This window comes from Phoxinus phoxinus, assembly GCF_949152265.1.
Source record: "Phoxinus phoxinus genome assembly, chromosome: 2".
Lineage (NCBI taxonomy): Eukaryota > Metazoa > Chordata > Actinopteri > Cypriniformes > Leuciscidae > Phoxinus > Phoxinus phoxinus.
The window spans coordinates 48,406,869-48,431,309 of NC_136877.1; the positions used below are offsets into that span (position 1 = coordinate 48,406,869).

General features: G+C 44.9%; 1 protein-coding gene across 2 annotated transcripts; it reads left to right on the forward strand.

Moving 5' to 3' along the window:
• The first annotated feature begins 807 nt into the window (after positions 1-807).
• LOC306986798 (uncharacterized protein) lies at positions 808-23,915 on the forward strand. Of its 2 annotated transcripts, XR_013795027.1 has the most exons (8): positions 808-916; positions 1,956-2,055; positions 2,977-3,126; positions 3,788-3,875; positions 18,462-18,546; positions 23,012-23,098; positions 23,337-23,543; positions 23,649-23,915. XR_013795027.1 is itself a non-coding variant. In XM_079590441.1 (5 exons), the coding sequence occupies exons 1-5, from the start codon at positions 8,676-8,678 to the stop codon at positions 23,729-23,731; spliced, it is 495 nt and encodes a 164-aa protein (XP_079446567.1). In that variant the 5' UTR covers positions 8,617-8,675; the 3' UTR covers positions 23,732-23,915. The 2 variants fall into 2 exon arrangements, 1 of the variants encoding a protein (XP_079446567.1); XM_079590441.1 differs by lacking the exons at positions 808-916; positions 1,956-2,055; positions 2,977-3,126; positions 3,788-3,875 and adding an exon at positions 8,617-8,708.
• The last annotated feature ends 526 nt before the right edge of the window (positions 23,916-24,441 follow it).

A 24,441-nucleotide genomic window follows, 5' to 3' on the forward strand; every position in this document is an offset into this window, starting at 1 on the left:
GCTGGCTCATATATCATAATACACTGGCTGCTTTTGGCTGCGGCATCTGTTTTTGTTTCTTTTTTTCTAAGATAAAAAGAAACTCAACCTCCACGGACAGTTTTTAATGTTTATCATACAAGTTTTATTCAAGATTTTGTATAAGTATAATTTTCGGGACAATTAGGGCCGGATTCGGGATTCGGGACAACAGCTCAGATTTCGGGACTGTCCCGAATTTTTCGGGACATCTGGTCACCCTAAACCCAGGTGAGTAGGCTAAAGTATTTTATTGAACAGACTGCGATATGTATCTCTCTAACAGAGTTAATTGTAAATCATTATCTATTGTGAAGGCTCATTTCATAGGATTATTAGCGCTTATCTGGAATTTATTTTCAAGGAAGTCTCTATTTACAGGTAGCCTAAAGTTACGAAACGTCTTCAGCTAGTCAGCTCCTTCCATCTAAACTGGTTATCTCTTAAACCTATAGTGAATGTTTTATGAGCAGTAGAATAATCTCGCTCTTTTTTCTCTCTCTCTTTTTTTTTTGAGAAAGAAATAGGCTATTCATCCGCACAGTGACGCAGAGCCGAAGCGCATCCTAAACAATGTTCTTCCGCAAAATGCATACAGTTTTAACCGCTAGAGGGCCAAAGGTTACATCAAATGTGTAATTTAATTTACAATAAATATTTAATATGCAAAATAAAAATGTATCGCCCAACGTGGGGCTCGAACCCACGACCCTGAGATTAAGAGTCTCATGCTCTACCGACTGAGCTAGCCGGGCTAGTTATCCGAGGCGCGAGTAGATATGTTTTCATAGATCCTGAACTTCTGTCATCGTCGAAGAAGAAGAGGTCAAACGGCTCAGAACTACGTGACTGAAGTTTATCGCTTTCAAACATAAAACATTCAGAGAAAATAGATCAGGTGAGTTCCTAATGTTACACAAATCCGTGTAAAGTATTAATATAATTACATTTGCAACTCAATCGCACGACGTCTGCTTCTCGGCAAATCTTCAGAATCTGGATTTGTCTAATTTCTTGTCATCTTTAAATCTCGAGTTGTTTGTTGCTGCAGTTCATATGAGGCCATTTGCGATTCTACAGCTATAAGTTACTTTTCTTATCTCAGTTAACAGCCAATCACGTACACAGTTTTGAATTTAGTCATGTTAGATTACACTTTTCAGTGCTAGCTTTACTGTAGCGATGGGTCGATGGAAGGAAGAACTAACGTGATTATATGCAGATTTAGTTTTACAGCAAGTTGTCCAGCTTGCATATGATGACTAGAAGTCTCAAACCAGGAAACACGGGAGTTTCAGGGGTTTTTTCCTTCTCCATTTCCTTACAGTCTATGGTTTACTGTTTTGACCCACCCACCCTTCTCTGAAATAATGATATGAAGTATGAGTAGAGCATGAAAGTTAGAAAAAGTCTCAACAAACTTTCAATGGGTCCTCAAGATGACTTCAAGTTGTTTAAAATAAGACAAAACAAGCATTATAATAAGCTAAACCAACTTAAAATCAAGGTATCTCATAGTATTTAGTTATTTTATAACAAATATAGATCCTTCTAGTTATGCCAAGCTCTAAAATATTTGATTGGCTAGAAATTGTCCACAACAAATATTGTTGTGAAGTGGATAGTGAGGAGGGCCTTGAAGTCAAAAAGGTTGAGATCCAAAATTAGAGCAACAAATCTTTTGCAGTGTATTTATTTTAAGCCTAATGTGTTTAAACACGTTTCCAATAAACCTCAGTTCCAGTTCATCGAGTTTTAAACAAAATCAGATGAAATGCAAATAGAGATAAGTTCAACAAATGTTTTTTGTTGTATATTTGGCATGTATGTACCGATAAAACAAACACTACTAATTATAAAATAATTTTAACACAGAAGTTGCAGGTGTCGGATGCTGAAAGTAGAAGAGGAGAAATGTTCAATATGTTTGCTTTCAGAAAAAGTCCCGCAAGGCAACGAGTGTCCCGACTGCAGGCGTTTGCATCCTCATGAATCGACCTTCCCCGTCTGGAGAAATGGTGTGACTTCTTTCAGGAGGTGTGTGTAAAAAAAAGTTGCTGCCTTAAATTCTGAGTACAATCAACTTGTTTTAATCAATTTCAGCTTAAATTACATTAAACTGACTTAAAAAATTAGTTGATTCTTGTATAACTTGTAAAAAAAAGCAATGCAGCAATGTAAAAACATGTTGTCATAACTTATTGATCATATCAATTTTACAGTACACTGTAAAAAACATTTTCATGATGTTATCACAACATTTTGTCTTTTGTCAAATCGACTTAGATAATTAATGTGGTTTAGATACAATAATATTTTGAGTTTCTGTTGTTTAAACCAATCTCCTCTATTGTATTAACTAAAATTATAGAGGACATTGATTACAGAAAAGTATTAACATAAAGCTTAATCCATAATGTCATGTGTGTTACCATAAACCAGGAACTTGCCCATCATTTGTTCCACTATCTATGCAATAATCTGCACTGCCATCTAGTGGCCATAATTATATACAGCCATCAGAAATGGTAGAACACGAAAATATGCTTAATAAATGTAACAATTAACACTTTACAATAAGATTTTATTAGTTTACATGAACTAACAATGATCTGCACTTATACAGCATTTATTAATCTTAGCTAATGTTAATTTTAACATTTACTAGTACATTATTAAAAATCAAAAGTTGTCTTTGCACGGTGAACTAACATGAACAAACAATGAACAGCTGTATTTTTATTAACTAATGCTAATACAAGATTAATAAATACTGTAACAAATGTATTGATCATAGTTACTTCATGTTAGTTAATACATTAACTAATGTTAACAAATGAAACCTTATTGTAAAGTGTTAACATTTAATGTACCAGTTTAGGGCTGCTACAGTCACTTCTGTTGTACTAACACTCTCCACTCTGTCTTGTCCTTTAACATGCTTACGTTCACATGAAGTGCTTCGGTTTTGAAAGCGGAGTCAACCCCGTCTCTGTGGCGCAATCGGTTAGCGCGTTCGGCTGTTAACCGAAAGGTTGGTGGTTCGAGCCCACCCAGGGACGAGACAGCTTTTGATTCATAAGGACTGGAATTCAATAGCATAACCAGGTATAGTTGTGATTTTTTTTTAATCTTTTTTTTATATTATGTACAATACAGGATTTTCTTAAAAAAAGAAAGGAAATCACACACACACACACACACACACACACACACACACACACACACACCCACACTCCCTACCCCAACAAGAGAGACATAAAGGAATATTCACACCCATTTATAAAAAAAAAAAAAAATAATAATAATAATATATATATATATATATATATTACAAGGGCAGTCCCCATATTCACACACATTCTTAAACCTTACACATAACACATATACACATCCATACCCACGCACATAGCCTATACCTACGTCCAGGTGTAGTTGTAATTGAATCTGTGGTTTTGTTAAATTAATTATTGATGCCCTCCTTTTTTCCCCTGAGAAAGTCTGTTCGAGCGTGGGTGAGACAGGAGACAGGAAAAAAGGGGAAAGGAGAAGGAATTTTTTATGACCTCCTCCAACACCAATGTTTTTGAAAGTCTACGTTTATCATAAATTATCATAAAAACATTTTTCCTATACATTTATATGGGAGTAAAGTTGATCACAAGCTTCCCGGTTCGAATCCCACTGTTGCCTGAAATTAAGGTTGTTATTTTATGCTGTGAATTATGTTTTCTCATTAAAAATCACAACTGATTTCCATATTACTCAGCGATTGGCTCCCTTCCAATCTCACAATGGAGAGTGACCTCAGCGATTGGATGAGGAGATAGTGGCGGAAACAGCCAATCCTGATCCAGGTAAACTGTGATGTCATTGTTTACTGTTTTTATTTGCTTTTGTTTTATACAGACGCTCAAGCAACAACGAACAACTGGAATATGGAGCGAGATTAATCTAAATAATAATTCATGCAAAAAAGACGACGTACGTGTGTCGTAGCCAAATTTGAAACATAATTCACACGCACAAAAAACAATTCAGGTGTTTTGTGGTTCAATAATAAACTTTAAAATAATAGATTTTTAACCCTCATCCTTCCCTCGGGTCATTTTGAAAATTATTGGGAAATTTTTTTAATACCTTTGAGGAGTTTTGTGGTTGAAATTTAAAAAAGTAACAAATCCTTCCCTCACGGGTCAATCTGACCCCCATAGGATTGAATGTATGCGAGGAATGCTTCTCTACACATAGAAAAACCTAAAAATGCTCAAAATTCTGACAAAAAATGCCAAACCTTTACCAAAAATGTATTTTATAATGTCTATATGTGTATCTGAATGCATCATGAAGAGAAACTGGCTTTAGGACCCAGGAGGAACAGCTCATTTGCTCCAAATAGTGATATAAGGTCATCTAGTGCAAATATCATGTTATATTATTATTATTCCACAAGAGGTCGGCAGAGACACCCGATGTATTATATTTTGAGCTGAATTAAAAGGTTTATTGAAAAGTTATTTTGAATTTAAGTTGAGATAATGTGAGGAATGTGCTTAAATTACTATTTATTTATTTATTCATTGATATATTATTTAAAGTAAATATATATATATATATATATATATTATTAACTCTTATAACTGGACCCTTTTTTTCTAAAATTATCTGCAAATAGTATTGCTGCCCCCATTACCAGTCTATTTAACCTCTCTTTCTTATCTTCTGAAATCCCGAGAGATTGGAAATCCGCTGCAGTCATTCCTCTGTTTAAAGGGGGAGACACCCTCGACCCTAACTGCTATAGACCAATATCCATCCTACCTTGTCTTTCCAAAGTTTTTGAGAAACTGGTCAATAAACAAATTGTTAGTCATCCGGAATCCCACCGTACTCTTTCTGCTATGCAGTCTGGTTTTCGTGCTGGTCATGGCTGCAACACGGCTACCTTAAAGGTTCTGAACGATATCATAGCCGCCATTGATAAAAAGCAATACTGTGCAGCCGTTTACATCAACCTGTCCAAGGCTTTTGATTCGGTTAATCACAGTATTCTCATCAGCCGACTCAATAGCCTTGGCTTCTCCCTTGATTGCCTTGCCTGGTTTTCCAATTATCTCTCCGACAGGGTCCAGCGTGTTAAATCGGAGGGCCTGTTGTCGGGACCTATGCCGGTCTCTATGGGGGTGCCACAGGGCTCGATTCTCGGACCGACTCTTTTCTCCCTCTACATCAGTGATGTGGCTCTTGCTGCTGGTGACTCTCAGATCCATCTTTATGCAGATCACACCATCCTGTACACGTCAGGCCCTTCTTTAGATACTGCGCTTAAAAATCTTCAGGGGAGTTTTAATTCTATTCAATATTCCTTCCAAAATCTTCAGTTATTATTAAATTCTGGTAAAACTAAGTGTATGCTTTTCAATCGTTCGCGGCCAACACCTGCTTGTCTACCTAACATCACCATGCTGGATGGGTCTGAGCTAGAATATGTTGATACATATAAATATCTAGGTGTCTTGTTAGACAGTTCTCTCTCGTTCCAGCCGCACATTAACAAACTAAGATCTAAAATTAAATCTAGAATTGGCTTTCTTTTCCGCAACAGGGGAAACTCTTTTACTTATGCTGCCAAACTGGCTTTGGTGAAAATGACTATCATTCCAATGTTTGACTTTGGCGATGTCATTTATAGAACTGCCTCAAATTTTCTGCTGAAAAAACTGGACGTTATCTATCATAGCGTCATACGTTTTGTTACAAATGCTCCTTACAACACCCACCACTGCGAGCTCTATGCATTAGCTGGTTGGCCGTCATTAACTGTGCGGCGTTTAACTCATTGGTATCAACTTATTTACAAGTCTTTGCTTGGTAAAGTCCCGCTGTACTTAAGCTGTCTAGTTACTATTGCTGTACCTACTCGCAGTCTACGATCTAGTAGGTATATTGCCTTAGTCACCCCGAAAGTCTGCACAACATTCGGCCGCCAATCATCCCAGTTTTCAGCTGCCAATGACTGGAATGAATTACAAAAAACCTTAAAACTTGAAAAACTCATATCACCAGTTGCTTTTAAACTACTCCTTTCTGAACATCTGACCGATCTATGTACCTGTTAATTGCCTTCAATCTTTTCTCTTTTATGCTATGTCCGCTTTGCACAGTGGAATTTTTTCACCTGCACTACTGTCATACTTGCTGAGTTTCTTGACTTATTTGTTAGATATATTTTAATAAGATACATTTATATATCCAGTAAAATTAATTATTTTTAATCTTAAAATACTCTCGCTATGTCTTAATCATGTTGCTTAACAGACTCGCATATACAGTGCTATGCATAAGTTTAGACACCCATGCTAAAGTTGACTAAAAAGAGGAATAAAAAATCATATTTTGGAAATTAAACTTAATGCCTTAATTTAAAAAAATAGGAAAAATCCAACCTTTAAGGACACCAATTTTCTTTGTGAATGAATAATGTATCGTAAATAAATAAATGTTCTTCCTTAAAATACAGGGTGCATAAGTTTGGACACCCCTATGTTAAATCCCCATAGAGGCAGGCAGATTTTTATTTTTAAAGGCCAGTTACTTCATGGATCCAGGATACTATGCATCCTGATAAAGTTCCCTTGGCCTCTGGGATTAAAATAGCCCCACATCATCACATAGCCTTCACCATACCTAGAGATTGGCATGGTTTTATTTCAGTTCGCCTAACTGCTGATTTGATTTGCATTGAGAGATGATCTTATGGAAAGTACCCCATGCCAATCTCCAGGTATGGTGAAGGCTATGTGATGATGTGGGGATATTTTAATCCCAAAGGCCAAGGGAACTTTATCAGGATGCAGAGTATCCTGGATCCATGAAGTAACTGGCCTTTAAAAATAAAAATCTGCCTGCCTCTATGGGAATTTAACATAGGGGTGTCCAAACTTATGCACCCTGTATTTTAAGGAAGAACATTTATTTATTTACGATACATTATTCATTCACAAAGAAAATTGGTGTCCTTAAAGGTTGGATTTTTCCTATTTTTTTTAAATTAAGGCATTAAGTTCAATTTCCAAAATATGATTTTTTATTCCTCTTTTTAGGCAACTTTAGCATGGGTGTCTAAACTTATGCATAGCACTGTATATATATATTATACATATGTTTCCTCCTTCCTTGTATTGTTAATGGATGTAGAGTCTCGTGCTCTAGCTAGCAGGCTAAAGTCCTCCTGAGCTCCTCAACTAGACACCATTTTTAACCACAAATTGCACAATAATTCAGAAGCTCTGTTGGGTAGCAGCAGAAGACAAGGAACCAGTTGACAATACATTGATTTTTTATTTCCAATAGATTTTTTTCGAACGCGTGCCGTGCTGTAATGAACTTGACAGACAAAAATAAAAATGAAGTGAAAGTAAAACCTGAGAAGATGTCATAAAAGTGAGGGGAATTCCAAGTAAGTATTGTCTTGAAGAAGCACATGTCTCTCTGTCAATAGTGTTGTTTTAATGAGTGAGCGGCACTGACATCTCCGTATATCACTGATCGCCTTATTGATTTACCCAAATTAATTTGGGCCTTTATCATGGTGACAAAGGGTAAGTATAAATCATTTTAATCTCCATAGAAATTTTAACATACTCGAGGCCTTCCAGTTTGAAAACTTCAGCTTTAATAGATTCATTTATAAAAAAATATAAAACTGTGAAGACATTCAAGCTAAAACTGTTTCAAATCCTCCTCTATTTCAGGCACTCTACAGTGGGACAAAACATACATATTCACATGAAAATCATGGAAAACATATATTCATATATTCCATATGTGACCCTGGATCACAAAACCAGTCTGGAGTCGCACGGGTATATCTGTGGCAATAGCCAACAATACATCGTATGGGTCAAAATTATAGATTTTTCTTTTATGCCAAAAATCATGAGGATATTAAGTAAAGATCATGTTTCATGAAGATATTTTAAACATTTCGTACCGTCAATATATAAAACATGTATTTTTGTGAGTGAATGCTGCACAATCGTGAACATAAATGCACAACTTTAAAGGAGATTTTCTCAATGTTTTGTTTTTTTGCTCCCTCAGATTCCAGATTTACAATAGTTGTATCTCAGCCAAATATTGTCCTATCCTAACAAACCACACATCAATGGAACGCTTATTTATTCAGCTTTCATATGATGTATAAATCTCAATTTCAGAAAAATGACCCATGTGACTGGTTTTGTGGTTCAGGGTCACATATATCATGGAAAATATGAAGATGATATAAAAAGTATCTTGAATACTTAAATAAATACACTACATAATGATTTCACTTTATGAAACTGTAAAAACAATTTGTTAATTATTTTTTAGAGTTTTAATGATGTGGTGATCACTATAAACTAATTTTATGAAAAAGATATGTGATCCTTTGTATACACTAAAATAAATGAAATCATATTGGGTACACTAATTCCTTTAAGACATTTAAGTGATCGGTATAATGCATGCAAAGACCTTATCCAGAATCCTTGGGTATTTCTAGGGGGAACCCCCATGCCATGTGCTGAATAAAGTGAAAGTATGGGGTGAAAGCTATATATAGGTGAGTTTCAGTCAGCAGTGTTATTGCTGAATATACTGTTTAAGAAGACATGGACGGGATCTACTGCTATTTCACTAGTCTGGTAAGACTACATTTGCATTGGATTTATCTGGTAAAATGTGTAGAACAGAGCTGAGAGTATTATTAAAATAGCTACAGATATTAACATTGTACTTACAAAATGAAGTGGTAACCTTGTTTTATACAGTCTATGGTGGTAACATTTAAAAATACTGGTTTTAATGATTTAATGAAGAATGTTTGCAACCTAACCGTTGTGGGGCACCATTGACATCCAAATATATATATATATTTTTTTTTCCATACTATGGAAGTCAATGGGACCCATCAACAATCATTCTTCAATATATCTTTGTGCTCAGCAGGACAAATTCATTTATACAATACAGGGTTGAAACAACTCGAGGGCGAGTAAATGATGGAAGAATTGTTGGGTGAACTTATGGCGCTTTTCCACTGCACGGTACGGTTCGGTACGGCACGGCACGCTTTGGCGCTTTTCCACTGCATGGTACGGTACGGCTCGGTTCGGTACGGCTCACTTATGGCGCATTTCCACTGCATGGTACGGTACGGCACGGCTCGCTTCGGCTCGCTTTAAATGGTACCACCTCTGTTGAGGTTCCAAGCGTACCGTACCGATACTAAATGTGACGTGAAAACACTGCAGATCACTGATTGGTCAGACAAAATCGTCACTTCAGCGTCATTGTATATTTGCTACACGAGACACTAAACCCGCTAGATTTAAATAGCCAGACAACAGCAAACGCGGTAGCACCTGTTTTTAGAGTTTTTACTTGACAAAAAAAGTAAAAAAAAAATCAAACAAGAAATGGCTGAATCGTGGTCAGTGGACGAGGTGCAGACGTTCCTCTCGTTGGTTGCCGAGGAGCGGACCCAGATAGCAAACTGACATCGAATCAATGTGGAAACAACGTTTCTCGTGACATTGAAACAACATCGTTTTGCTCATCGAATTAACGTTGAATCAACGTCAGACACGCCATTCAACCGCATTTCAATGTTGAATCGATGTTTTATTTTCGGTGTAATAACGTTCTGATTGAACGTAACTGTTGATTCAACGTTGAAATTTGATTGATGATTGATACTAACCTTTACAACTAAAAATCAACGTTGAATCGACATCGGTCTGCTATCTGGGGAAGTAGCACAGCTCTTAGCCGCACACGGCTACCACCGGACATGCAACTTAAAGGGGGGGTAAAATACTTAGTTTCAGTCAATCTCATGTTAATCTTGAGTACCTATAGAGTAATAGTGCGTCCTTCATATCTCCAAAAAGTCTTTAGTTTCATCATATTTATAAAATAAAAATACAGCTTTCCGATTCTAACCGGAAAAAGCCGAGGTCCTTGATTCTGGGTGTGGGCGGAGCTATAGAGTCAAGCGGGAGCGCCCGGGAAGGTTTGCTTATTATCGATCGTGGTGCGGTAGGCCATATTACTATATATATACTATATACTATATATATTTGGTTTGCAAATCCAGCGATGACCTGGGCCTTGTTAATAAAACATTCGTCACTGAAATGACCAGAACACAAAACGTACTCGGTTACTAACGTAACCTCGGTTCTCTCTAGAAGAGGGAACGAGTACTGCGTCGAAGAACGCTACGGGAAAGATATTTCTTTGTCGAGATTGAAGCCTAAAATTAATCCTTAATTTTGTAATATTGTAAAACGCTTTTCTGAAGCATACAACCTAGGCGGAGCAATACAGCTCACCCATTGGCTGCTCTGCCAGAAAAGCACAGCCTATGCGAGGCCAGAGACGCTGACCAATGAGGACGCTTCGCGCCCTTCTGCGTCACCTCCCGCCCAAACAGGCGTGGCCTAGGCCTATAAATACGAGCATAGCTGTCTAACACGCCGATTTTCGTCAATGAAGCGACGCAGCGTGGACACGCACGGCCATGAGACGCAGTACTCGTTCCCTCTTCTAGAGAGAACCGAGGTTACGTTAGTAACCGAGTACGTTCTCTTACGTAGAGTTCTCTCGTACTGCGTCGAAGAACGCTACGGGAACCCTATGTAAACCGCCGTGCGTGCTCTTGGACCGACACAGACACCTGAGGGCGCGCGCGCCCTGGTATACAAGTGCCTACCCCAAGAAGTATAGGGAGAGCGGCTAAAATAGCATCATCCCTTTATAGTAGTGCCTCTTAAGGCATAATAGCATATATATGTAAATATAGATATATATGAGGGGTAATAGCATGCTCATGGGACACATTGTCAGTGAGTGATGCTTAAACATTGAAGTGACCTGGGCCGCAGCGCGGGGCAGGAACACTTACATATTAAACATTGAAGTGACCTGGGCCGCAGCGCGGGGCAGGAACACTTATACATATTAACATTGAAGTGACCTGGGCCGCAACGCGGGGCAGGAGCACTTATACATAGTCTTCTAGACCGAGAGCAGTTTAGCCTGCAACGCAGGAACCTCTAGGTTATAGAACCTAATAAATGTAGACGGGGAGGACCAGCCTGCCGCCATACAGATATCTTGTAACGAGATTCCGCTATACCAAGCCCATGAAGAGGCCATGCCTCTCGTGGAATGTGCTCTGACGCCCAAAGGGCATTCCAAACCTCTAGATGCGTAGGCTAGCGCAATGGCGTCCACTACCCATCGAGACAGACTCTGTTTCGTCGCGGCTCGCCCCTTGAAGCGTCCGCTGACCGAAACAAAGAGCTGCTCCGTCTGTCGAAAAACAGCGGAGCGGGACACGTAAGCTCTTAATGCCCTGACCGGGCAAAGGGAGCTATTTCCGTCCTCTGAGGCCGGCAGGGCCGACAGGGAGATGACCTGAGCCCTGAACGGTGTGTTGAGGGACTTAGGCACGTACCCATGCTTCGGTTTCAACACGACTACAGAGTCGTTTGGCCCGAACTCCATACAAGAAGCTCTCACTGAGAGCGCTTGCAAGTCTCCCACACGCTTCACTGAAGCGAGAGCCAAAAGAAACACGGTCTTGAAAGACAGGTGTTTCATGTCAACTGAGTGAATAGGCTCGAAAGGGGCCCCTTTCATAGCGTTCAACACTGTAGAAAGGTCCCAAACGGGGACTGAGGGGGGCCTTGGAGGGTTTAACCTCCTGGCGCCTCTAAGGAAGCGGACCACCAGGTCGTTCCTGCCTAGTGAACGGCCAAGCGTTGGATTAACGAACGCTGATATGGCAGCCACATAGACTTTGAGCGTGGATGGGGTTCTTCCCTTATCCAATAGCTCTTGCAAGAAGGAGAGAATCTCCGGTTCTCCACACTGAAGTGGTGACAGACCTTGATCTGAACACCATCCAGAGAACACCGACCATTTGGAAGCGTAGAGTCGTCTAGTAGACGGAGCCCTAGCTTGCTCGATCGTGTCTAACACTCCTCTTGGGAGGTTAGCGGGTACCCGTTTATGGCCCATACGTGTAGGGACCAAAGCTCGGGGTGAGGATGCAGAATCGCGCCCTTGGCCTGTGAGAGGAGGTCTCTCCTCACTGGAATCGGCCACGGGGCAGTACTTTTCAGTCGCATCAAAGCTGGGAACCAGGTCTGATTCGTCCAGTATGGAGCAACTAGTAGTACTGAGCATCCGCTCTCCTTGATACGCTCCAGCACTTGAGGCAGGAGCGAGACAGGAGGAAAAGCATAGAGCGGACGGCAGGGCCAGACTCTGGCCAGCGCGTTCGTGCTCTTCGAAAAGAATTCTGGGCAGTGAGCGTTTTCCTGGTTTGCAAACAGGTCTATTTCCGCTCTGCCGAACGTTTTCCACAGCAGACGCACTGTCTGTGTGTGTAGGGACCACTCTCCCGTAGGAACGTTGTTCCGTGAGAGTCTGTCCGGGCCTACGTTCAAGTGGCCTGGCACGTGCATTGCTCTTAACGAGCGCAGGTTGTGCTGGGCCCACACCAGTATGCGTTCCGCTAACCTGAATAGGTTTCGGGATCTCAGGCCACCCTGGCGGTTTATGTAGGCTACTACCGACATGTTGTCCGAGCGGACCAGGACGTGGTGTCCTTTTATCCGGGGACAGAAGCGCCTCAGCGCAAAGTCCACCGCCATCATTTCCAGGCAGTTTATGTGCGGTAGTTTGGCCCGCTCTGCCCACTGGCCAAAGAGCGGTCTGCCGTCGAGCAGTGCTCCCCAGCCTGAGATGGACGCGTCCGTGGACACCACCTTCAGGCTCGAGGAAGTCCCCAGGCTTACACCTGACCGGTACCAGTCTGACGCTCTCCATGGTGTCAGGGCTGAAATGCATTCCTGAGTGACCTTGAGGCGATAACGACCGTGTAACCATGCTCGGCGCGGTACGCGCGTTCTCAACCAGAACTGTAGTGGGCGCATGCGCAGCAGGCCCAACTGCAGCACTGTTGAGGCTGAGGCCATGAGGCCCAGCATTTTCTGAAATCTCCTGAGTGGCACTATGTGGCCGCTGCGGAAGGATTTCGCCATTTGCAGGGTATTTCGCCTGCGCTGTGATGACAGCCGTGCTGTCATAGACAGTGAGTTCAGATCCAGTCCTAAAAAGGAGATCCTTTGACTGGGAAACAGTGAACTTTTCTCCCAATTGACTCTCAGACCTAAGCACTCGAGGTGATCGAGTATTAGTGTCTTGTGGTGAGCGAGTTCTGACGGCGATTGAGCCAGAATTAGCCAATCGTCCAAATAGTTCAGAATTCGAACGCCTCGGAGTCTCAGGGGTGCCAGCGCCGCGTCCATGCACACTGTAAATGTACGAGGTGCTAGAGACAGGCCGAATGGCAGGACTGTGTACTGATATGCCCGGCCCTCGAAGGCGAATCTCAAAAATCGCCTGTGACGTGACGCAATTTGTATGTGAAAATACGCGTCTTTCAGATCTATCGCCATAAACCAGTCTCCTCGGCGAATTTGCGCGAGGATTTTTCTGGTCGTGAGCATTCTGAACTTCCGCTTTGTTAGCGTTTTGTTCAGACGCCTTAGATCTAAAATGGGTCTGAGACCCCCGTCTTTCTTCGGTACCAGGAAATATCTGCTGTACAGACCCCCTTCGCTCTGAGCTTGAGATAAAGGCTCTATGGCCCCTTTGCTCAATAGCTTCGCTATTTCGGCTCGAAGTAGATGTGCTACTTCTGTTTTTACCGTGGTTTCGACTATTCCCGTGAAACGGGGAGGGCGTCGATGAAACTGTAGCGAATAGCCTCTTTTTATAGTCTCTAGCACCCATTCTGAGACCCCGGGAAGTCTTTCCCATGCATCTGCACGTGTGACTAGGGGTTGAATGTAATCTGGGCCCTGGTCGCGAAATGGCGGCGACACGAGAGCAACCGTGTGCTGTAACATGGACGCCGTGGCGTCTGAGGCGGGGGACATGTTTAACACAGTATGCGTCCCGCGCGCGCTCGACTCTCTGAGTTGAGAGAGAGCACGCGGGGCGAGCCCTACGGGGCTCGTTATGTTTGTGAATAAACGTGGGCGCTTGGTAGCGGGCACATTTATAACACCGGGGACACTGTGTTTGTGAACTGACTGACCGTTCGTTAGTTTCGTTTTTACAGAAACCGCGGAACGTGCAGTGTGTAGTGGTTGTGGGCACTGGATAGTGGGCACGCTCACTACATGCAAAGCACAATCGGCATGAGCCGATTTTATGTGTGCAAACCCTGTGTTGAACGGGGCTGTGCTTGTGTGAATGAATGGGCACTGGGTGGGCATTGCAGTTACACACATTACACCATCGGCCTTGGCCGGAACACCAGAAATTAAACTCTTTTTTAGATTTATCTGGGTCGCCGTGAAAACGGCGTTTGTGTGCAGGCAAACGGGCTTTACGGCCGGTTTGTTGGCTGCTAAATACACTGGTACAAACACGGAACTTAGGGCTGTACAAGCGAAAATCTTTGGTGGAAGTCCGGCCGCAGCGGGACCCGAACACCGTCTTTTTCCTAGCAGGGCTAGGATGGCGCCGAGGCCTCGGGCTTGAGTGAAATCTTGGGCCGAGGACCACGCGGTGGCGGGCGGCGTCCGGCGGAGCGAGACCGTGGTCTCTCTCGGGCCTGTTGCTGCTGGGCCGGTGCGGCGGGCGCGGGGCGCTGCTAAGTTCGGGCAGGCGGCTGTTTAGGGCGGCCTGTTACGGAACTGGAGCGCTTTGGCAGGAAATGTCTCATGGCCTGCGAAGTCTTCTGTACCTCGGCGAATCGGTCCGCGAAGTCCTTTACGGAGGATCCGAAGAGGCCAGTCGGTGAAATGGGAGCGTCGAGGAACGCAGAGCGCTCCGACTCCGCCATTTCAGAGAGAGTCAGCCATAAATGTCTCTCGGAAACAGTAGCTGAGGCCATAATCCTGCCGATGGCGTGTGCGGCGGACTTTGTAGCGCGAAGAGCTAGGTCTGTGGCGCTACGTAAGTCCGGAACACTGATCGCGCCCGGGCCTTCCTCGTCTAGCTTGCAGAGGAGGTTAGCCTGGTGGATTTGGAGCACCGCCATGGTGTGCAGCGCCGATGCAGCTTGTCCGGCGGCGGAATACACGCGGCCGTTCAGAGCTGACGATGTGCGGCAAGCTTTGGATGGTAGGACTCCCTTAGCCCGCCGTCCAGCAGAGGGTGGGCAAAGGTGAGTCGCTACGGCCTCCTCGACCGGAGGGAGAGCGTGGTAGCCTCTGTCTCGAGCACCGTCCACTACGGAGAATGCTGGCGAGGCAGAAGTACGCACTCTGGCTGAAAAAGGCGCCTTCCACGATTTCGCTACCTCTTCATGAAGCTCAGGAAGAAACGGTGCGTGTCTGGAGGGGGGCGCAGCGCGGTCTCCAGAGAGGAAGCGGCCATCCAGCCGGTTGAGTGCAGGTTGTTCGGGCGTCGACCACTCGAGGCCGAGGCTCGACACGGCCTGTGTGAGCAGACGCATCAGCTCTGCTTCGATGCTGATCTTCCCTCCTCGACGTTCCGGAACGGCGGGGGAGGGGAGGTCCACAGAGCTCGCCCATCCCTCGCTCTCCGAAGCGAGAAGCGAACAGCAGTCGTCATCCCCCTCTGATACGGCTTGCTGGTCGTCCTCCATAACGGACAAAGCGGCGTGCTGCGGCTGTTGTCCGTCGGTGAGCGACTCAAGCGAAACGTTGAGAGGAGCTAGCGGCGGTGGCGGCGGCGAGCTCCTCGTGGAGGGAGGTTCCGGGACCCGCTGAGCGCGGCGCTTCTTACGGCGCGGCGCTACAGGGGGCGGTTGAGCAGCTTCGGCGAAAGATGCAAGGCGAGTCCGCAGAGTCGCGATTGGCATCATGTCGCAGTGATGGCAGCCGCCATCACCGAGAGCGAGAGCTGCATGTTCCTCGCCCAAGCAGGAAACACATAGTTCGTGGTGGTCCCCGTCGATGAGCGCGGCTCGGCAGGAGCCGCAGGAAACGCGAGACATCTTTAAAAAGACACTCGTTGCTCTTTTGTGAGGAAAAAATGTGTGACGCGGTAGGCGAACACACACACAAAACACACACAAAACTGAAAGGATATTCCACGCCGGAGAAGCGCAGCAGGGAACGGCGGCTGAAGGCGGCGATGACCAGCGGCTTCAGGTAAGGGCTCGTCCTGCTGAGGTGCTTGTTCCAAACGGCTGTGGCGGCTCGAATCAATCCAGCGATGCGTGCAGCTTCGTTGAATTTAAGAAAATCGGCGTGTTAGACAGCTATGCTCGTATTTATAGGCCTAGGCCACGCCTGTTTGGGCGGGAGGTGACGCAGAAGGGCGCGAAGCGTCCTCATTGGTCAGCGTCTCTGGCCTCGCATAGGCTGTGCTTTTCTGGCAGAGCAGCCAATGGGTGAGCTGTATTGCTCCGCCTAGGTTGTATGCTTCAGAAAAGCGTTTTACAATATTACAAAATTAAGGATTAATTTTAGGCTTCAATCTCGACAAAGAAATATCTTTCCCGTAGCGTTCTTCGACGCAGTACGAGAGAACTCTACGTAAGAGAACCGCACTTGCCACACTCCTTTGCTGTCCCGGAAATACAAACTGCATCCACTGTTCCAGTAACACTGGGTTCTTTGGGAAGCTGAACAAGGTAAACTTTCCCTCACATCCCAAAACACACTTTTTTGGAGACATTCTTGACATCAACCATTCCTATTTAGCGCTGCTGATGATGATTTCCGGTAGTAGCGCGTCGATGCATAGATATTATATAGAGATATATGATGTCGATGAGCGCGGTCTTTCTCTCCTCTGGTCGACGTGTGCGTGAACGCGCTTTTCCGAGAGCAATGCTCATATAAGGAGTTCCACTCTGGTCTACGTCATTAGATCTACGATAGAAAAAAACCAGCCGAAACGTGTTGCAACCCGGAAGTATGATTTTCAGCACAGAAATTCTCTGTTATTCGTTCAAAATAACTTTTCAAACTTTGGCCATTATTAGCATGAGAATCCATCTCTTTAACACTGTAACCAACTCTGAATACATGAAACACCATTGTACCCCCCCTTTAACGATCAGTCCCACCCACTTTGAAGCGGTACTAACTGCAGTGGAAAAGCAACCGAGCTAAAGCGAACCGAACCGTGCCGTACCGAGTTGAGTCGTACCACGCAGTGGAAAAGCAAAGCGAGCCGAACCGCTCCGCGCCGTGTTGAACCGTCCCGAACCGAACCGAGCCGTACCATGCAGTGGAAACGCGCCATAACCCTAAAGATTCGTGCCTCGTGAAGCTTCGAAACTTCGAATCTTCTGTTCCGATTCCGAATCAATGGTTCCGAGAGTGCGTATCAAACCGCCAGAGTCACGTGCTTTCAGGAAAAGAGGCTTTCGAAACAGTTCATCGCTGGAGACGAAGATCTCTGTCAACCCATGAATCAATGAACAAGTGTCTGTGGGTTTTACCTGATCTCTGATCAGTTTTATACATTTGTAGACGTTTTAATTAGACATTAGTAGCCTATGATTAAAATGAATAGTTAATAGTATGGCGACTGGCCTGTTTAGCTGAGCCACAGAACAAACAAAACAAACCTTGAGAATCAATAAAAGAACATATAGACACTTGATAATCTTATTATTTGATTAGATAAATTGCAGTTGAAAGATTTACTTTCAATAAAAAAAATGTGCAATAGATTTGTAAAAGGTGTTTTTATGCATGTTTGGCCGGGTTCTGACCACTAAGTAGCCTTAAAGAGTGCCTGAGAAAAACGTGTTGTCTTGATTCAGAATCTGCGGTCAGGGCTAGGAAGGTATGTGAAGTTATTTTCGTTACTACTTAAGAAATGACAAATCATGTGGGGTTGTAAATGCGCGGCGCGCGCTTAATGTAAACAATGCGGAAAATAAACTATACGAGCATGCAACGTCGTAATTAGTTAGTCATGAAATTACCAAAAAAATTCCAAGGATTTGCATGCAGATATGTTTATTATATTCATCATCAGAGGACTTATGTTTCATTAAATAAGTATTCACCATGGTAACTTTTGTTTCCATAACCCCAAAATGTCGCTTTATTTTCAGCTATTTTGTGGTTGCTCATACCAAATGACCAACTATTACCAAAAACTAGTTTGGGACTGTTATTTAATAGCCCACTTTAATATGACAAAGTCATTTTCACTTTGTTTTCTTCTCTTTTTTTACAGTGTAAACAGTATTTAAACCAGTGGCACAAGTTATGGGCATGTGAATTTAGAGAATGCTATAGCAATTCTGTGAAATCTGAAATCTGTTCTCACATTTGTGTGCAAGCCTATTGATTAGTGAAAAAGTAGAAGCCTATGGACTTATAATTCAAACATTACTTTACTTTAAAATAACCTTTGATTTGTAATATGCTTTGAAGTGGGAGAACTTCTGCCCTGTCTCCTGTTGGGGAAGCAGCAGTTCGACACCTGATCAGACGGAGCCGTCGGAGAGTTCACACAAACGTACGGTGCACATCTGATCCATACACACTTATAGCTCATTGTATTCATAGTTAGTTTTGTTTGTCGTCTGGACACGCTGAACTGAATTTGTTTCTTAAAACCATTTGGATCTAAATGCTTTTGCTTAGTTTTTTTAATAGAAGTTGTGCATATATTTTAATAATAATAAAGAAAACATTTAAGATCATTTTGCCCATAATTCCCATTCTTCCACTGGTGTTATTTTATAGTTTCAAGACTTAGATTTAATTAAATTGATTAGATTAGTAGCATCTGTATGCAGTAGTGTGGCGTGAAACCATGGATTAATATAATTTAGTGCAGCCATCTCAGCAGTTTAGACCCTGAAACTGCAATATTAAAGTTAACACGAATTCATAATTCATGGTCTTATAGTGCACAATTGACCCTTCGCTAAGCCCCCCCCCCTCCTTAGTTACTGTTGCTACGCCTGACAAGCTTTCGCGCCTGGCACGTCTATTACAGTGTGTACCGGTGTCGGACATTCCCAAGGAGATAATTAGTCATTTTTGGCGAACAGGTGAAATATCTGAGAGAGCGAGACAGAAGGGACTGCATGCATTTAAGAGATATATCCCCGACATAATGCAACCGATTAGAGAATAATTTCTTAAAAATTGAAGTTAAAGCCTATAGGCGCCTCATACACTGACCATTCAAATGGGAAACACACAAACTGTGTTAGCACAGCAGGGTAAGTGAAATGTGAAAATAATCTAATAATGATAAATCACAAACCCCATTATGATGAGTAACAAATTGAGGACCGTGACGTCGCCCGGTATGGCGCAGCCGGGGCCCCACCCTGGAGCCAGGCCCGGGGTTGGGGCTCGTATGCGAGCGCCTGGTGGCCGGGCCTCCCCCCACGGGGTCCGGCCGGGCTCAGCCCGAAGGAGCGACGTGGGGCCGCCTTCCCGTGGGCTCACCACCTGCAGGAGGGGCCATAAGGGGCCGGTGCTGAGAGGATCGGGCAGCAGTCGAAGGCGGGGGGCCTCGACAACCCGATCCCTGGACACGGAAACTAGCTCTAGGGACGTGGAACGTCACCTCGCTGGCGGGGAAGGAGCCTGAGATTGTGCGTGAGGTTGAGAGGTTCCAACTAGAGATAGTTGGTATCACCTCTACGCACGGCTTAGGTTCTGGAACCACACTCCTTGATAGAGGATGGACTCTTCACCACTCTGGAGTTGCCCATGGTGAGAGGCGGCGGGCTGGTGTGGGTTTGCTTATAGCCCCCCAGCTCAGCCCCCATGTGTTGGAGTTTACCCCGGTGAACGAGAGGGTCGTTTCCCTGCGCCTACGGGTCGGGGATAGGTCTCTCACTGTTGTGTGTGCCTACGGGCCAAACGGCAGTGTAGAGTACCCGGCCTTCTTGGAGTCTCTGGGAGGGGTGCTAGAAAGTGCTCCGACTGGAGACTCCGTCGTTCTACTGGGGGACTTCAATGCTCACGTGGGCAACGACAGTGTAACCTGGAGGGGCGTGATTGGGAGGAACGGCCCCCCTGATCTGAACCCGAGCGGTGTTCAGTTATTGGACTTCTGTGCTAGTTACAGTTTGTCCATAACGAACACCATGTTCAAGCATAAGGGTGTCCATCAGTACACGTGGCATCAGGACACCCTAGGCCGTAGGTCGATGATCGACTTTGTGGTCGTTTCATCTGACCTGCGGCCGTATGTCTTGGACACTCGGGTAAAGAGAGGGGCGGAGCTGTCAACTGATCACCACCTGGTGGTGAGTTGGATCCGATGGCGGAAGAGGAAGCTGGACAGACTCGGCAGACCCAAGCGTACTGTAAGGGTCTGCTGGGAACGTTTGGCCGAGTCTCCTGTCAGAGAGATCTTCAACTCCCACCTCCGGCGGAGCTTCGACCGGATCCCGAGGGAGGTTGGAGATATTGAGTCCGAGTGGACCATGTTCTCCACCTCCATTGTCGAAGCGGCCACTCGGAGCTGTGGCCGTAAGGTCTCCGGTGCCTGTCGAGGCGGCAATCCCCGAACCCGGTGGTGGACACCGGAAGTAAGGGATGCCGTCAAGCTGAAGAAGGAGTCCTATCGGGCCTGGTTGGCTTGTGGGACTCCTGAGGCAGCTGACGGGTACCGGCAGGCCAAGCGAACTGCAGCCCGGGTGGTTGTGGAGGCAAAAACTCGGGCCTGGGAGGAGTTCGGAGAGGCCATGGAAAATGACTATCGGCTGGCCTCGAAGAGATTCTGGCAAACCGTCCGGCGACTCAGGAGAGGGAAGCAGTGCCCCACCAACGCTGTTTACAGTGGAGGTGGGCGGCTGTTGACCTCAACTGGGGATGTCGTCGGACGGTGGAAGGAATACTTCGAGGATCTCCTCAATCCCGCCGTCACGTCTTCCATTGAGGAAGCAGAGGCTGAGGGCTCGGAGGTTGACTCGTCCATCTCCCAAGCTGAAGTTACCGAGGTAGTCAAGAAACTCCTCGGTGGCAAGGCACCGGGGGTGGATGAGATCCGCCCTGAGTACCTCAAGTCTCTGGATGTTGCGGGGCTGTCTTGGCTGACACGCCTCTGCAGCATCGCGTGGCGGTCGGGGACAGTGCCTCTGGGATGGCAGACTGGGGTGGTGGTCCCTCTTTTTAAGAAGGGGGACCGGAGAGTGTGTTCCAACTACAGGGGGATCACACTTCTCAGCCTCCCCGGGAAAGTCTATGCTAGGGTACTGGAGAGGAGATTACGGCCGATAGTAGAACCTCGGATTCAGGAGGAACAGTGCGGTTTTCGTCCCGGCCGTGGAACACTGGACCAGCTCTATACCCTCTACAGGGTGCTGGAGGGTTCATGGGAGTTTGCCCAACCAATCCACATGTGCTTTGTGGATTTGGAGAAGGCATTCGACTGTGTCCCTCGAGGCGGCCTGTGGAGGGTGCTCCGGGAGTATGGGGTCCGGGGTCCTTTGCTAAGGGCTGTCCGGTCCCTATACGACCGGAGCAGGAGCTTGGTTCGCATTGCCGGCAGTAAGTCAGACTTGTTCCCGGTGCATGTTGGACTTCGGCAGGGCTGCCCTTTGTCGCCGGTTCTGTTCATAATATTTATGGACAGAATTTCTAGGCGCAGCCAGGGGCCGGAGGGTGTCAGGTTCGGGGACCACACGATTTCGTCTCTGCTCTTTGCGGATGATGTTGTCGTGTTGGCCCCTACAGACCAGGACCTTCAGCATGCACTGGGACGGTTTGCAGCCGAGTGTGAAGCGGCTGGGATGAGAATCAGCACCTCCAAATCCGAGGCCATGGTCCTCAGTCGGAAAAGGGTGGCTTGCTCACTTCAGGTTGGTGGAGAGTTCCTGCCTCAAGTGGAGGAGTTTAAGTATCTTGGGGTCTTGTTCACGAGTGAGGGAAGGATGGAACGGGAGATTGACAGACGGATCGGTGCAGCTGCTGCAGTAATGCGGTCGTTGTACCGGTCTGTCGTGGTGAAGAAAGAGCTGAGCCGCAAGGCGAAGCTCTCGATTTACTGGTCAATCTACGTTCCTACTCTCACCTATGGTCATGAGCTTTGGGTCATGACCGAAAGAACAAGATCCCGGATACAGGCGGCCGAAATGAGCTTTCTCCGTAGAGTGGCTGGGCGATCCCTTAGAGATAGGGTGAGGAGCTCGGTCACTCGGGAGGAGCTCAGAGTAGAGTCGCTGCTCCTCCACATCGAGAGGGGTCAGCTGAGGTGGCTCGGGCATCTGTTTAGGATGCCTCCTGAACGCCTTCCTGGGAAGGTGTTCCGGGCACGTCCCACCGGGAGGAGACCCCGAGGAAGACCTAGGACACGCTGGAGAGACTATGTCTCCCGGCTGGCCTGGGAACGCCTCGGTGTCCCCCCGGAAGAGCTGGAGGAAGTGTCTAGGGTGAGGGAAGTCTGGGTGTCTCTGCTTAGACTGCTGCCCCCGCGACCCGGCCCCGGATAAGCGGAAGAAGATGGATGGATGGATGATAAATCAAACAGCTTATCCATAAATCTTGTAAAGCCGTGATCGGATTGGGGTAAAGTTACTCTGGGGTAACGTTAGGCCGTCGATTAACAAAATGCTGAAATATATTTTAAAGTATGTCAGTGAGCCTCCGCCTTGCCTTTAATCGTCTTATTTTACGTTCAGATATATGCATTATGAACTAAGAACCGTCATTATTTCCAAGCAATATGTGTTTTTGTTCATCCTGTCGACATTTAGTTGTGAATGGGGCGTCCCACACTGCTTGATCCACCCCCCCGTCCAAACTTTTAGGATACCGGGTATCAGATTTCCACAATCCATACGCACAACACTTCGGCATGTTTCCCTCGCTCGAAAGATTGCCAGACCTCCCGCGCCTAGTTACGGTTGCTAAGCCACGATTGGCCAGTGGCGGTTTTCGGGCGTGGCTTAGCGAAGGGTCAATTAAAATAGGTTTGTCCTCAGAATCTTGAATCAAAAAGTTTCTCTTTTCAGATGACATCCCAGTCACAAAACCTGCTCAAGCGTTGGTGTCGGAGGAGGGGAACCGTCCCGCACAATCCACCGTAAACTCACACTCAGGTCTGTCTGCACTCTGGGATGAAGTTCCCAATAGATCAAATCAAGAAATATGTCCCATATTACACATTATTACCAATGCCATGTTTCTTTGACTTGAACTTTTTTTAGAGGCCTTCAAACCTGTTTGAACTGAACTGTGATTTATGATGCACAATGTCCTTTTGGGATCTTGATGAAGTGCGTATGTGTTCTCAAGGTCATTATATTATCAAATCATTGTTTTACTCTGTCGTTTCAGTTCCTCAGATCCCGTCTCAGTGCTACCCAATCTCCCTCACTAACGCTGATGAAATAGCCAAAGTGGAGAATATCAACATTAATGTGAGTTGTGCTGGGAAGATCATGAAAGTGGACGTGTTCCCACAGGAAAAAATCTCAGTTTTACTAAAGGAGGCCTGTGACCGGGCAGAGAAGAAGCCAGAGAGAATCACTCTGGTTTATGACGGTAAACACAGCATTCGTGAATTGTTTCTTGAGGTTGATCTGATGCACCAAACTTTATTTTTGATGATCAAGCCTGCAAATCACTAATTGCTTTATTTATTTTCAGGAAAACAACTGGATGTGAACGAGACAGTGCGCCATTATGGTCTACGAGGAGGAACCACAGTGAACATGATTTATAAATCATAATATATCCATCCGGATACACAAGTAAACTACATGAAATGTTATTTTAGCTCAATCATTTTATTATTTTGTTATATTCAAGTTATTATTATGAAATGTTCCGTGCTTTAAAGATTTATTGTAAAAAGTATTGTATTGCTGTGTATATTGTATATTCTCTATATTGTAAAATAAATGTATGCAATCTTACCTCAGCAATTTTATTTTAATGACACATTTTTATTTGATTTTGCCATCAGACATATTGTGAAAAACAGTATTGGGACACCAGGGGCGATGGATTTTCTTTTTAGGGGGGCTCAGCCCCCGATGAGTATATGCAGGGTTTTTCCTGGCTCAAAATGAGGCGGAGGTGGAAAAAAACTTGATCATGTAGGCCTACGTATTTTAATTATAAGATAATTACATTTGTATTTTTCATAGAACATCATATAGGCTACTGTGTTTCCCACAATATTTCTGTAAGTGGAGCTCGGGGCACGCACCCCCGCAAGAAAATTTTGTATATTTTAAAGATAAATTCATTAATCTGGTGCTCTTTGAGACACCCCGAATCCGCTGTTAAAAATAAATAATCCACCCGCCAACCGCAGAATTTATGATATTCTCTAATTTAGATATCTGCATCTGATCATCACATTACAAATGATTCAAATTCTCAGTGATGAACTCAGTGAACATGATAATATGGTAACATATCACTGTGTATGATT

Coding starts and splice junctions, on each gene's coding strand:
- LOC306986798 (XM_079590441.1), top strand. CDS start 8,676: ATGGACGGGATCTACTGCTATTTCACTAGTCTG. Junction 8,709..18,461: donor ACTGCTATTTCACTAGTCTG/GTAAGACTACAT, acceptor TATGCTTTGAAG/TGGGAGAACTTCTGCCCTGT. Junction 23,099..23,336: donor CACCGTAAACTCACACTCAG/GTCTGTCTGCAC, acceptor CTGTCGTTTCAG/TTCCTCAGATCCCGTCTCAG.